The following is a 15,426-nucleotide window of genomic DNA, read 5'->3' as shown; positions in this document are numbered from 1 at the left end:
TGTTAGCTGTTGCTATTTCATGTAATTACTTTACCATGTTGGGAAAGCTTCCTTCAATTACTACCTTTTGAGTGTTTTTTTTTTAAATGTTTAATTTTTTATTAAAGTATATCATTCATACAAAACATGCATAAACAGTAAGTGTATAGTAAAGATAGTGAACTTACCTACCTTTCGAGTGTTTTTTATCAAGAAAGGTTGCTGTATTTTGTCGCATGCTTTTTCTGCATCAATGGAGAGGGTCATGTGGTTTTTCTTCAATTTATTAATGTGGTTTATTATACTAATTGATTTTCTTGTGTTGAACCACCCTTGCATACCTGAGATAAATACCCACTTGATTGTGGTGTATAATTCTTTTAATGTGCTTTTGGACTTGGTTTGCAGATATTTTTTTAATGTGTTTGCATCTATATTCATTAGAGAAATTGGTCTGTAATTTTCGTTTTATGTAATATCTTTAGCTGGCTTTGGTATTAGGCTGATATTGGCTTCTGTGGCAGTTTGATATTGTATATGATTTCCAAAAAGAGATACTGATTATGTTTTTAACTGGTCTGTTCCTCTGGGCGTGATACCCTTTGATTGATCTAAAGTCAAAGGCTTTATATTTACTTGATTAAATCAAGGGTAGGACTATGATTTGGCCACATCATTAGGGCATGCAGGGTTGAGTCCTTGCCCCCTTGGTGGGCTGATGAAACAGACTTTCACACAGAAGTAGATACACAGAGAAGATAAACAGAGGAAGAGAGACAGCTCCATAGACAAGGCAGAGGCCCTGGGAAAAGAGATGAGCCATTCGCCTGGTAGTTCACAGCTGATCTTGTGAAGAGACCAGAGCAGCTGAGTCTGGAAAGAAACTAGCCCCAGGAAGAGAGATGAGCCCTATGCCAGCCTACAGCTGAGATTGGAAGAAGCTGGACCATGGAGCCTTACGAGGAAAGAGGAAGGCTGAACCCTCATAGATATTGGCCACCATCTTGCTTTAACACGTGACAACAGACTTTGGGTGAGGAAGTATCCCTTTTTTGTTGTTGTTTTTTTTTTTTTTTTTTTTTTTTTCCTTTTTTTAAATCTTTTATTATTTCTTCATAACAAAAGTAGTTTTCTTTAAGAAAAAATTGGACAGATGAGCAACAAAACAAAAAAAAAAATCACCCACAGATAATCACTGTTAATTTTCTAGAGGACACAGCTTTCAGAGATTTTTTTCTGTGCATAGTTTACTAGATATCTTTGTAGTTTTATAAAAATGGACTGATGCTGTATATATGGTCTGCAAACTAATTTTTAAAAAATTTAACAATGCACCATTAACATTTTTTCCATGCAATGGATGAAAATCCTCAACTGAAACACAAAGCACTGCAGTTGGATCAAAAGGCTGCTGGTAATGGGAGGGACACCTAAAGCAAAGTATCAGCATAAGGTTAAAGCATAGAGCCTAGCAAATGCCTGCCAGGGAAATGCAAGGAATAAGAAAGCAGAGCCCACAATGTTCTAATCAGACAAACCCTAAGTGAAGGTCAAAGGCATTACACATAAGGAATGTCTTCAAAGCCCCTTTGTGGGGCCCTACAGCCACCCCTGAGCTCCCTTGGGCCCCTCGGGTGGAAAGGATTCTGTAAATTTTTTTGCATCCACATAAACCCCCCCAGTTTCTGCTTGGTTTTTCTCACCTCATCCTCCACCCTAGCCATCTCATCAAATTCTCTTATCATCTCCTCATTGCTCAAATGCATATCGTGTATGGCCTCCTTGTATTCCTTAAGGTGCTCAGCCAGTCCTTTATTAGTTTTTCTTTTTGCTTTTCTGGGTACATCATCGTCAGCTCCGCGCTTTCCTGCAACCCTTGTTTTGCTGTCTGGATTTCTTTCTTCTTTTGGGTTTCTTGCATTTTCTGACTTTTCCTTGTCCTTCAGCGTTTCCTTATCTTCTGTCTTTTTCTTATTTTCTGTCTTTCCCTCATTTTCTAACATTTTCTTGTCTTCCAAAGTACAAGCTACTTCTGGCTTTCCCTCATCCTGTGACTGTTCTTCGTTTTCCATCTTTCCTGGTTCTTCAGGTTTTATTTCATTTTCATTGTAGAGTTTTTCCATGTTGAGATTTTCCCCTCCTTGTCCTGTCCTGCAAGGATTCTGGGCAAGTTCCTTCTCTTTTCCTAACCTCGAAGAGTGCTGGGACAACAAATGCGCAGGCCTGAAAGAATCTGAAGCAACAATGAAGAGTCCAAGAACGCGAGCTTACTGCGAGTTGTTGTTTTTTTTGAGTATCTCTTTTTTTATTATCTTTTTAAAAAAGATACATAGATCACACAAAATGTTACACCAAAAAATATAAGAGGTTCCCACACACCATACTTTCCACCTCTCACCCCTCCCCCCACTCCTCCTACATCAACAACCTCTTTAATCAGTGTGGCACATTCATTGCATTTGAAGAATACATTTTGGAGCACTGCTGCACAGCATGGATTATAGTTTACATTGTAGTTTATACTCTCTCCAGGTCAATTCAGTGGGTTATGGCAGGATATATAATGTCCTGCATCTCTTTGCTGCAACAAATCTCCCACTTACAGTGAAACTTTCTGGGAATGCAGTCATGGGGCTTTTCTCTAGGACACACTAGAGGGTCAGTGAATATATTTATAGCCCATAAATCACTAATAAATTTTAATCAGCAATGAAACCTGCCAAAATGTCAAATAAAGTACTGTGCACTGTTAAATTAGATTTTTTCAATGTTATTTTTTTAACCTTATTATATATTTTTTTGTTGTCTTTTTTAAAAAAGATAAATAGATCACACAAAACATTAAGTTAAAAAACATAAGCAATTCCTATATATCACACTCCCCACCCTACCCCCCCACTCCTCCCACATCAACATCTCCTTTCGTCAGTGAGGCACATTCGTTGCATTTGTTGAATACACCCTGGAGTACTACCACATCACATGGATGATAGTTTACGTTGTAGTTCACACTCTCCCCCAGTCTGGGGTTACGGCAGGATAAACAGTGTCCTTCATCTGTCCTTGCAATATTGTTCAGGACAACTCTTCAAGTCCTGAAAAGGCCCCATATCATACCTCTTCCTCCCTCTTTCTGCCCTCAGCAACTCCCATGGCCACCGTTTTCCACATCAATGATAGAATTTCTTCCATTGCTAGAGTCACAACAGTTTTATAGTAGAACACCAGCAAGTCCACCCCAATCCATATTATATTCCTCCCTCTTGTGGACCCTATAATGGCTATGTTCACTCCACCTCTAAATCGAGAGGGGGCTTAGATCCCACATGGCTGATGGATGTGATTCTCCTGCTTACATTTGTAGACACTCTTGGTTCCTTGGTGTGGTGGTTGACCAGTCTCACCTCCCTGTTAGCTGACCTGGGTACAAACTGGAGAGTAGGTGTTGCAACTCTGCTGAAGCTCAGGGCCCAGCTGGCACATGGACAGTTCAGAGATTGAAGTCTCCTGAGCATACACAAACCCCAGCGCCAATCACAGGTTCACTAAAGGTGACAGAAGAGTTATGTGTAGAGAGATCACATCTGAGTCCAACTCCTTCACACTCAGGAGCACAAATTCCAAAGTAGGGCCCACTGGCAAGGCAGTGAACTCCAGAGCCATCTGTCATGACCATAGAACCTGTGTGTCTCTGTAGCCCTCAGGAGCACCAGTACACCTGGGGTTGTATCTGCTTTGGTTTTCTCTGGGATCCTGCTGAGATGTGCATAAGTGCGACCCCTTTGATGACCTTCTTACTCATTTTGAAGTCTCTTAGCCATATAAACTCATTTGTCTTTACCATTTCCCCCTTTTATTCAAGGTCTTTTTCTAGTTGCTTCACCAGCTCCCTCGGAGCCAGGGAGGCTCATCCCCGGGAATCATGTCCCACACTGGGGAGAAGGTAGTGCATTTACATGCTGAGTTTGGCTTAGAGAGTGGCAACATGAGGCTCTCAGGAGGTAACTCTTAGGCACCTTGCAACTATAGGCCTAGTTGAAATTTCAAGCACACAGGCTCATAAGCATAGCCATCAGTATTAAGGGTCCAGAAGTATCTCTTACCTTGAGTTGGACTTGTTAGGGCCTTTTAACTGTTAAGCTTTTACCCAAATTAAATACCCTGTATAAAAACCAACAGGTTTCTGGTACTTTACGTCAACACCCCTTTGGTCTGACTAATATAGCTTAATGGAATGAGTTTGGTAGCAGTCCTTTCTGTTCAGGTTTTTGAAAGAGCTTGAGCAAGACTGGTATTAGATCATCTGTGAATACTTGGTAGAATTCACCTGTGCAACCATGTGGTCCTGGACTTTTCATTTTGGGGAGGTTTTATTTTTTTTTATTTATACCCCCCCTTTGTTGCTTGCTGTTTGCTCTCGTGTCCATTTGCTGTGTGCTCTCAGTGTCTGCTCATCTTTCTTTAGGAGGCACCAGGAACCAAACCTGGGACCTCCCATGTAGGAGAGAAGCACTCAGTCGCTTGAGCCACCTTTGCTCCCTGCTTTGTTGTGTCTCTCATTGTGTTTCCTCTTTGTGTTTCCTTGTCACATCATCTTGCTGTGTCAGCTTGCCATGCCAGTGATTTTGCCAGCTCGCTGTCTTGCTTGTCTTCTCCAGGAGGCACTGGGAACTGAACCCGGGACCACGTATATGGTAGGCGGGAGCTCAGTTGCTTGAGCAACATCTGCTTCCCTTGGGGAGGTTTTTGGTGCCTGTTTCATTGTTGAGGTCTTCTGTTCTATCTAGGGTCAGTGTAGGTTGTTCATGTGTTTCTAGGAATTTGTCCATTTTGTCTATGTTGTCTGGTTTGTTGGTGTATAGTTGTTCATAGTGTCCTCTTATTTTCCTTACTTCTGTGGGGTCAATGGTGACATACTTCTTATTTTAGATTTTATTTATTTGCATCTATTCTCTGTTTTCTGTGTCAGTCTAGCTAAGGGTTTGTCAATTTGTTATTGTTCTTGAAGTACCAACTTTTGGATTTGTTGATTCTCTCTGTTGTTTTTCTGTTCTCAAATTCATTTATTTCTGCTCTGATCTTTATTTCTTTCCTTCAGCTTGGTTTGGAATTATTTTGCTGTTCTTTTTTAGTTCTTCCAGGTGTGTAGTTAGGTATTCGCTTTGGCTCTTCTTTTTTAATGTAAACATTGAAGGTTATAAATTTCCCTCTCAGCATATGTGCTGTTTCCCATAGGTTTTGATATGTTGTGTTCTTATTTTCATTTGTCTTGAGTTATTTTTTTGATTTCTCTTGCAATTTCTTCTTTGTCCCACTCATTATTTAAAAGTGTGTTGTTTATTCTCCGTATTTTTAAAAATATTCCCTTTTTCAATCCCTTATTGATACCCAGCTTCATTCCATTATAATCAGAGAAAAAGCCTTGTTTAATTTCAGTTTTTAAAAATGTATTGAGACCTCTCTTGTGACCCAACATATGGTCTTTTCTGGAGAAGGATCCATGAGTATTTGAAAAGAATGTATAACCTGGAGTTTTGGGGGTGTAAAACTCTTTAAGTCTGTTAGGTGTAGTTCATTTATCATATTATTCAGGCTCTCTGTTTCCTTATTTATCCTTTGTCCAGATGTTCTGTCCAATGCTGAGAGTGGTGTATCAAAGTCTCCAACTATTATTGTAGAGACTTTTATTTCTCCCTTCCATTTTGCCAGGATGTACCACATGTATTTTGGGGCCCCCAAATTAGGTGCATAAATAGTATAGTTATTTCTTCTTGGTGAATTGCCCCTTTTATTAAATATGTAATCTTCATCTCTTAAAACAGTTTTGCATTTAAAATTGTTTTTCTCATATCAGAATCGCTACTCCAGATCTTTTTTGGTTACTATTTGCATGGACTATCTTTTTCCAGCCTTTTACTTTCAATCTGATTGTGCCTTATGTCTGAGGTGAGTCTCCTGTAGACAGCGTATAGATAGGTCATGTTTTTTTAATTCATTCTATCAGCCTGTTTCTTTTGATTGGGGAGTTCATTAACAGTGTTATTACTGTAAAGGCATTACTTCCTCCATTTTATCCTTTTGCTTTCCTTTATCGTATCTTACTATTGTTTGTCTTTTTACCCTTTAAGTTAATCTTCCTAATAATCCTCATTTCTATACTCTTCTCCTAGTTGTTTGCCCTTGTCTTTCCCTTTCAGGCTGTAGCACTGCCTTGATAATATCTTTTGTAAATCTGGCCTTTCGGTAACCGTAGGGTGGTAATTTGAGATTCTTTTATGAATCCCCAAAAAGAAAGATTATGTTTGTAAACTAATCTGTTCCTCTACATATGGTACCCTTTGATTCATTAAATTCAGTTGAGGGGATTTTGATTAGATTACTTGATAGGATCTCTTTAGGGCTTTTTCTTGGACTGTGTCAGTGAAGCATGACTCATGTTGAGTGTCTGCCCCTTTGCTGGGTCTGATGTAAATGGAGACACAGAAGCACAGACAAAGCAAAAGGGAGCTGCCATCTTTGGTAGGATTAGAGGACTGCTTAATCACGATGCCTCAAGAGGCTCTCAGAGCAGTTCAGGAGGAACCGAGCCCCGTGCCTGGTTGGCCTATAGCTGCAGAAGGGCAGAGACTGGCAGCCACGTTGCTTCTCCCCATGGCAACTTGCTTTGTTGAAAAGCACCTCTTACTGTGTTCTGATTTGGACTTTTTAATGCATTGCAACTGTAACTTTTACCCCAAGTAAATACCCTTTGTAAAAGCCAACACGTTTTTGGGACTATACATTGGCACCCCTTTGGTAAAGTAAAACACATATGCTCTCAATTTTTATTTTTCTGTGAAGACTTTTAAACTCACCCTCATTTTTGAAGGACAGTTTTGCTGGATGAAGAATTCTTGGCAGGTAATTTTTCTCTTTCAGTACCTTAAATACACCATACCACTTTCTTCTCTTCTGCATGGTTTCTGAAAAGAGACGGGTGCTTAGTTTTATGGAGGTTCCCTTTTCTTAGTCTTATTGAGGTTCCTTTGTATGTGATTCATTGCTTTTCCCTTGCAGCTTTCAGAAATAATCTTCCTTTTATCTCTGTTATTTCTCATTCTTAAGAGTAGGTGTCAGAATAGGTCTATTCAGTTTTACTCTGTTTTGGGTGTGTCGTCCTTCTTGGATATTGATATTTATGTCTTCCATAAGGGTTGGAAAGTTTTTGGTCATTGTTTCCTCAAATATTCTTTTTGCCTCTTTTCTGTTTTCTTTTTCTGTATGTTTGTGTTTCATGGCATTCAATTCCCTGAGACCCTTTTTTCCATTCTTTTTTCCATTCTTTTTTCTTCTGTTCTCCTGTCTTTTCAAGTTCAGATATTTTGCCCTCGATTTTACCTATTCATTCTTCTGCCATTTTGAATATGCTGTTATATGTCTGTAATGGGTTTTTTTTTCTTCTATGAGGTATCGGGGGCCAGGGATTGAATCCAGGACCTCATACATGGGAAGCCAGTGCTCAATCATTGAGTCACATCAGCTTCCCTGAGTTGGTTTTATCATTTGTCCTGCTTGTTGTTTGTTTTTCTTTCTTCAGGAGGCACCGGCAGCTGAACCTGGGACCTCCCAGGTATGGGGCAGGCGCTTACCACTTGAGCTACATCCACACCCCTCTAATGATTTTTAATGTCATCTACTGTGTATTTCATCCCTATAAGGTTTGTTACTTTTCTTTGCAGGCTTTCATATTGTTCTTTATTTTGCTTTTTTTGTTTGTTTGTTGTTTTTCCTATTCAAATTGTTCTTTATGCTTACCCAGTGTCTTCTTTTTTTGTTTTTAAATATTTTTTTTTGCCTAATTTTGGCTTTTTATTTTCACCTTTATTTAAACATATCAATTTTTTTTGATACATTCAAAGAAAGCATACAGTTCATCCAAAGTGTACAATCATTGGTATTTGGTATAATCATATATTTGTGCATTCATCACTTCAGTCCTTTTTAGAGCATTTTCATTATTACAATAATAATAATAAAATTTTTCACCTCTCATTTTCTCTGTGTTTCCCCTCATACATAGCTGCTATTTCTGGCTATTCTTATACAATTGTGTATTTATTGAGCAGGTTCTTCTTGAGATATATTCCCATACCATACAATCTATCCAAAGTGTATAATCAATGACTTTTGGTATAATCACAGTGCTTGCATTCATCACCACAAAAAATTTTAGAACGATTTCATTACTCCAAAAAAAAAAAAAAAAAAAAAAATCACCATACCATTTAGTATTTCTTCCCCAACCCTACATAACCACTAATCTCATTTCATCTTTATAAAGTGTTTATAATTTGCATTTTATATAAATGGAATCATGCAATATGTAGTACTTTGTGTCTGGTTTCTTTCACTTAGCATAGCGGGTGTTTTTTGGTCTGATATTAACATTGTGTAGTATTGATATACATTTGTTCAACTTCAAAGAAAAACAGTCTTACAAATGCAATTTTCCCATATTCATATTTCACATGTAGTTTTACTATGTTATATATTTCCATGTTACATTTGTTAGCTTTCCTTTTAGTTAAATACACAACCTCAGTCTTTGCCTTTAAACCCCTTTCATACCCACATAATAGTACTCTTAGTTACAGACATTATGTTGGGCTTTCGCCTTTTCTTTTAATTTCCAGAGATAAAGACACATCCTTTTTACCAATTCTGCATAAATTAACCCTCAACTTTCTATTCTCTAAACTCATTCTATTTTCTGGTGACCCATATTGAAGTTAGTAACTCCATGAGATTACACAATGTATTTGGTTCATAGTAGCACAATCATACAACACTTGTTTTTTGTGTTTGGCCTGATTCATTCAACATAATGTCCCCCTTTCATCCATGTTGTCACATGCTTCACAACTTCATTTCTTCTTACAGCTGTATAATATTCCATCATGTGAACACACCACAGTTTGTTTATCCATTCATATGTTGATGGACACCTGTGTTGTTTGCAACTTTTGGCAATCCTGAATAACGCCACTATGAACACTGGTGTGCAGATGTCTGTTTGTGTCACTACTCTCCTGGGTATATATCTATTCAAGTCTTTTGCCCATTTTTTAATTAGGTTGTTCGTCTTTTTATCGTTGAAGTTGTAGCATCTCTCTATATATCATGGGTATTTAACTGTTATTGGGCTGTGATTTCCATATATTTTCTCCCATTGAGTCAGCTGCCTTTTCACCTTTTTGCCAAAGTCCTGTGAGGTGCAAAAATGTTTAATTTTGGGGAGGTCCCGTTATCTATTTTTCCTTTTGTTGCGTGTGCTTGGAGTATAAGGTCCAAGAAACCAGCACCTACCACAAAGTCTTTAAGGTGTTTCCCTATATTTTCTTCTAGTAGTTTTATGGTTCTTGCTTTTATATATAAGTCTTTGATCCATTTTGTGTTGATTCTTGTATGGGGAGTGAGCTAGGGGTCCTCTTTCCTTCTTTTAGCTATGAATATCCAGTTGTCAGCACCATTTATTGAAGAGACTGTTTTGTCCCATCAACTTGGACTTGTTAGGTTTGTTGAAAACCAGTTGGCTGTAGAGGTGAGGGTTTACTTCTGGACTCTTCATTCTGTTCCACTGATCAATGTGTCTATCTTTATGCCAATGTCATGCTGTTTTTGACCACTGTAGCTTTGTAATATATTTCAGGGTCAGGCAGTGAAATTCCTCCCATGTCACTCTTCTTTTTTAGAATGCTTTTGGCTATTTGGGTGTGCTTTCCCTTCCAAATGAATTTGGTAATTGCCTTTTCTATTTCTGTAAAGTAGGCTGTTGGGATTTTGATTGATATTGCATTGAATCTGTAAATCATTTTGGGTGGGATTTATTGTCTTCACTTCCAAGAGCCATAAGGAGGCAGGCTGTAATGGCTGGAAAAAAGCCTCTCATTTAATTTCCTTATGTGCACTTCCTTGTTCTATCTGCAGATGGTGCCATTTGGCAGCCCTCCAGTTCAAGGCCTGATTGGAGGGTGTTTGCTGCTGCAACCGGACTGGATCAATGTGACAAAGGTTCCTTCCTGGAGGCTAAGAGCCTTGTACTTTAAACTGTCACAGAGGCAATTCTCCAACCTTTGCTGGCAGCTCCCTCCCTTTTTCTCGGGTAGGAAATAATTCCACTCCCCTCTGCATTCTCAGTAACCAGTCACAGTCAGTAGAGAGGTAGATTGAGAGAGCTGGATCTCTTCAGCTCCTTGCCGGCTCCTGGCCTGGAAGGGCTTGCAGAACACAGCAGACCAAATCTGTGGGTCAAAAGGTGCGTCAGCTTTAGGCTGTGTCCCTCTCTCTTTCCTTTCCTGGGAAGGTGGATCCCTGGGGCCCCCTTTGTCTTTAGCAACCAGCCCCAAGATCTGAGAATTCAAAAGTATCTGTAGTGTGTTTGTGGGGTGCCTGCATTTGCAGCTGAGGCTTTTAACTCACAGTCTTGCTGTCGAGATTCTTTTCCTTTGCCCCACTCTCCTCTGGGCAGTGTCCAGCCTTCCTCTGGTGTCCTAAATCCTAGAAAATTTGTTCCTGTCCTCTAGCTGTTTTTCTGGGAAAGAAGAGAGTCCCTTGTCTTCCTAGTCCACCATCTTCCCAGAAGTCCCAGTATTGTCTTAATATCCTTTACCTCTTTAGTCACATTTTCCTTCATCTCCTTGAATTGTGTGATTATCATTGATTAGTTGTCTTAAATCATGTGTCTCAGCTGAGTTTTTGGTTTGTTCCTTTGGCTGGGCTGCTTAATATGGCTTGTAATTTTTTGCTGATGTTTAGGCATCTGATGATGTTGGCAAATTTATTCTGATGGTCATTTTCTCTCTCTTGTGTAGTGGTTTTGTTTCACTGCTTTTCTTTGATATTTGGTTCAGTGTATCCTGAGTCTTTAAAATTGTACCGCTTAGGTTATCCAAATAGGGCTGGTGTCCGTAGGATGCAGTTCTGATCCATGGGGCCTGGGACAAGAGCCTCCAGAAAGCGTTTTTCTTCTTGCAGTTTTCCTACCTGTGTGCAGATGGTGCTCTCCAGTGAATCTTACTACGGTTGTGTCTCTTTCAGCCTTCACTTGCCCATCACTCTGGTCTGGCCAATGCTTTTTATCTTGTCAAATTCGATGGACATGTTGTTTTTTCTGGAATTGTAATTTGTAAAATTTGAGACACTGGGTTTATACAACAATCATGCGTACCATACAGGATTCCCCTACGTTGCCCCATCACCTTAACATTGTTGTGACACATTTTACAGCTGATGCAAGAACAATTTAAAAACAAGAATATCATCAAGAACATAATGAACGTTTTGTAACATCTTGGTTTGCTCTCCAAAAATAAAATTCATAGAAAACATAACCTACCTAAGCACATTTCTTGAAAAATCATTTTAATACTCTAACTGTAACATCAGTAACTAAAAAGAAAGTGATTTATATTACTTTTTTTTTCAGGGTTTATAAATGCTTAGGCACAGTATACTAGAATATAAATATACTAGTAAATAGGTGGACTATAAATCAAACAGCTGTTTAAATTTATATGTCGAGTCACCATGAATGTGATAGGTATAAATAGACTAATATAGATAGGATGTATTGGCAATTTATATATCACAACTGCTGTTTTCCTTAAGCGGAAGAGAATTCTTCACAAAGTTCTGAAAAATGAAAAATGCAGCCTTCCTGTGATTTACAGTGGTAAATCATGCTATAGTCTGTATACAGTATACATGGTGTATTCCTAGCAAATCAAATGTGTATTAAAATAGTATAAAAAATACATTGTTTTGGGGAGCGGATGTGGCTCAAGCAGCTGGATGCCCACCTCCCATATGGGAGATCCTGGGTTCGGTTCCTGGTACCTCCTAAAGAGAACGAGTAGACATAACAAGCAGACACAGCAAGCAGAGAGACGAGGGAGCTATCTCGGGGTGTGGGGGGGAGTTCTTTGTTTTTATACGTGAAACAGATTTGGGTTCTAGGTGCAGTTTATTATCATAAAGTGTTATATGTTTTTTGGTCTGTATACTTTGTAGGGAATGGTGGTTGGGGGGTGAGCAGGGTTTTTCAAACCTTGGCAGTATTGCCATTTTAGACAAGGTAACTTTTTTGGTGTAGGGGGTTGTCCTGTATGTTACAGGATGTTTAGCAGCATCCCAACCTCTTTAACAGTAGCACGAACACCCCCATAGTGTGACAACCAAAAATGTCTCCAGACATTGCCAGATGTTCCCTAGGGGCAGAGTTGTTCTTGGTTGAGAACAGGATTAAAGTTATAGCGCCCTGCCTTTAATATATAAAATAGAAATAAATTAATTGAGCATATTGTCTTCACGCTTGTTTTTATTGGTTCTTTCATTCAGCACATTCGCTGATACCAGGGATATTAAAGTAAGTTTCTATACTTGAGCTACAGAATGACATGGAACAAACGTAGTTCAATGTGTCACGTATTGTAATTGTGCTGTTCATACAGTGCTGTAGACAGGGGGAGCAATTACTCGCAGAACTTCAGGGGCAAGGCAGCATTTTGTTATTCTTAAAACTTAGTGTTACATACCTCACTAATTTAAAAAACTAAGTTTTGCTTAAGGATGCAAAAAATGTATGTTTCCAGAAAAGACCATGTAAAAAAATGTGTGTTTTCAATTTGTCTCTCTCTTTAAAAGTTTTATCCTGTGTTTTTTCTTGATTTATTGATGAAGACTTTTGCCCCAGCCCACTAGATGGCAGTTTTGACCATAAAGAGGAAATCTTGGGAATACAAACCTTCAGTCACATTGAAGATTCTTTCTTTGTTCTTTCATAGATGGGAATATCTTAAAATGAGTTAGAACACAAGTAAGGAGAGAGTTTATTTTTTATTATTAAAAAAAGTCAAATGGAGATGTAAACACTGAGTAGCAGGGATTGGATAGAGAGATTGAGAGGTAACTGCCAAGGGTTTGGGGTTTTTTTGTTTTTGGAGTAATGAAAAATGCTCTATTATTGATTGTGGTGATGAATGCACAACTAGGTGATTATACCAAAACCCATTGAATGTGCACTTTGAATCGTATGGTATATGAATATACCTCTGTAAAATTGCTAAAAAAAGAATTTCACAAAGGCATTTATTTACATAAATGAGGATCTTACTCATTTAGAGGCTGTATAAATGCAGTGGTTAAGGGGATGGTCTGAGGAGTCAAATTACAGGTTCAGAGCTTAACTCTCCTCCTTACTTGCTTAGGCAAGAAACTTAACCTCTCTGTCTGAGACTCCTTGTCTATAAATGGGAATAATGGTGTCTGTTCCTCCTGGTCTTTATGAGGACAAAACGAGTTTATGTGTATATGTATTAGTGTTTAGAGCTTGAAATAGTATCTGGCATACAGTAAGAACACAGGAACGATAGGTGTATTGGTAGTGCTGAAAATATAAACTAGTATCCAAATTAGCGGTTGTTGTATCCTATTATTTAGTTACTCTATGTAGTTAGTGGCTCAGTGGATCTGTAGTTTTGCGTTGATTTAGACCAATAGCAAAGTAGCAGAATCAGTTTGCATTCTGGGACCACGTTTGTACTGATCATTTGCAGTTATGTGCTGTTCTCTGGTTTTCCTGATGACAAGGTTTACCACAGTCTGACCTGTCCTCCATTGCTGGTACTGTGTTCCTTCTGCCTGTGAGCTTATACAATTTCAGTTAAATTCAGGACTCTTCCCAGTAGCTTCCACTTTTGAGTTCGAACCCTGGGGCTTTGATGCTGTTGCAGATTTTTTTTTTTTTTAATAGCTCTATGGCATTCCTTTGTGTGGCTGTACTTTAAAATAAATTTTCTGACTCTCCCCAGATGGGAAGTTTGTTTTTTTGTTTCGTTTTACTTTTTTGCTATTATAAATAATGCTCAGTCCTTGCACTCGTCTGATTATCTTCTTATAGTTTGCTTGAAGTAGACCTGCTGGGTCAAAGGTATGCATATTTAAATTTTTCCAGCACCTTGCCAGATACCCATCATACGGTTTGGACCAATTTACATTTCCACCAGAAGTAAGTGGAAAGGTATCCATTCCCTCATATACTCAACAATACTGGGTATTTTTATTTTTATATGCCTTTGACAGGCTGTTAAAAAATAAAGATTATATTGGTTTTATTTTTGTTTTTTAGATATTAAAATTATGTTTTAATTTATGCTCTGTCACTATAATATTAAATAAAAAAGAATGCAAAATTGTACACTGTTATGATATATTGGTTTTAATTTGCATTTTTACAATGATTTTATAAAATTGAAAGAAATTAGGTTATTTCTCTTTGTACCTTGGTCAGCTGAGCATTTTTTCTTCATACAAGTTGAAAGTAATTAAATTTATTTATTTATTTTTTAATTTTTAAATTTTTAAAAAATATTACATTCAAAAAATATGAAGTACCATTCAACCCCACCGCCCCCACCCCACCACTCCCCCCACAACAACACTCTCTCCCATCATCATGACACATCCATTGCATTTAGTAAGTATATCTCTGGGCATCGCTGCACCTCATGGTCAGTGGTCCCCATCATAGCCCATACTCTCCCACGTTCCATACAGTGGGCCCTGGGAGGATCTACAATGTCCAGTAATTGTCCCTGAAGCACCACCCAGGACAACTCCAAGTCCCGAAATGCCTCCACATCTCATCTCTTCCTCCCATTCCCCGCACCCAGCAGCCACCATGGCCACTTTTCCCACACCAATGCCACATTTTCTCTGTGGACATTGGATTGGTTGTGTCCATTGCACATCTCTGTCAAGAGGAGGCTTAGATTCCACATGGATACTGGATGCAATCCTCCTGCTTTCAGTTGTAGGCACTCTAGGCTCCATGGTGTGGTGGTTGACATTCTTCAACTCCATGTTAGCTGAGTGGGGTAAGTCCAATAAATCAGAGTGTAGGAGTTGAAGTCTGTTGAGGCTCAGGGCCTGGCTATCATATTGTCAGTCCAGAGATTCAAATCCCCTAGATGTATCTTAAACCCCAGCACCAACTACAATTCCAGTAAAGTAGCATGAAAGGCTTGTGAAAAGAGATCGCATCTGTGTCCAGCTCCATAGTAATTAAATTTAGATCTAGTGAGTCTTCCTCTAAAATTAGACCCTACCTTCCAGCGTTCATCTTAAGTATTTATGCAACTGTAATATATTTAAGTAGTAGATGAGAGGTTTAAATACTACAACAACATTGAGCTAAGGAAACACAGCAATTAAAATAGAAGTGTTTTATTGAAGAAAATTAAGTTTTTATTCAGGGATTTCCTTCTGGAGAGAGCTCAAGTGACATTTCTTTTAGCAAAAGAAAATAGCTAAATTTTGTTTTAATATACTTACAGTTCGAACTTAATGTTTTATATTTTTTGTGGTTGTACATAGTTAGTTTTCAGACCATTGCAGATGCTGGGAGCGCTC

At 38.5% G+C, this 15,426-nt stretch overlaps 2 protein-coding genes across 3 annotated transcripts in view; one reads left to right on the top strand and one right to left on the bottom strand.

Moving 5' to 3' along the window:
• GTF2E2 (general transcription factor IIE subunit 2) overlaps positions 1-15,426 on the top strand; it is a 97,010-nt gene that overhangs the window by 69,633 nt on the left and 11,951 nt on the right. The gene's annotated exons all lie outside the window — the stretch shown is intronic.
• LOC101430647 (transcription elongation factor A protein-like 4) lies at positions 1,246-2,259 on the bottom strand. Its single transcript, XM_004475161.5, has one exon. The coding sequence runs from the start codon at positions 2,100-2,102 to the stop codon at positions 1,539-1,541; it is 564 nt and encodes a 187-aa protein (XP_004475218.1). The 5' UTR covers positions 2,103-2,259; the 3' UTR covers positions 1,246-1,538.

The sequence above is a fragment of the Dasypus novemcinctus genome, chromosome 29 (assembly GCF_030445035.2).
Source record: "Dasypus novemcinctus isolate mDasNov1 chromosome 29, mDasNov1.1.hap2, whole genome shotgun sequence".
NCBI classification, from domain to species: Eukaryota; Metazoa; Chordata; class Mammalia; order Cingulata; family Dasypodidae; genus Dasypus; species Dasypus novemcinctus.
Note: the sequence above shows the minus strand (reverse complement) of the source record. Positions and strands in the feature narration are given on the sequence as shown.

Bases quoted from the DNA above. Each gene is read 5' to 3' on its own strand.
- LOC101430647 (XM_004475161.5), bottom strand. From the start codon at position 2,102: ATGGAAAAACTCTACAATGAAAATGAAATAAAACCTGAAGAACCAGGA.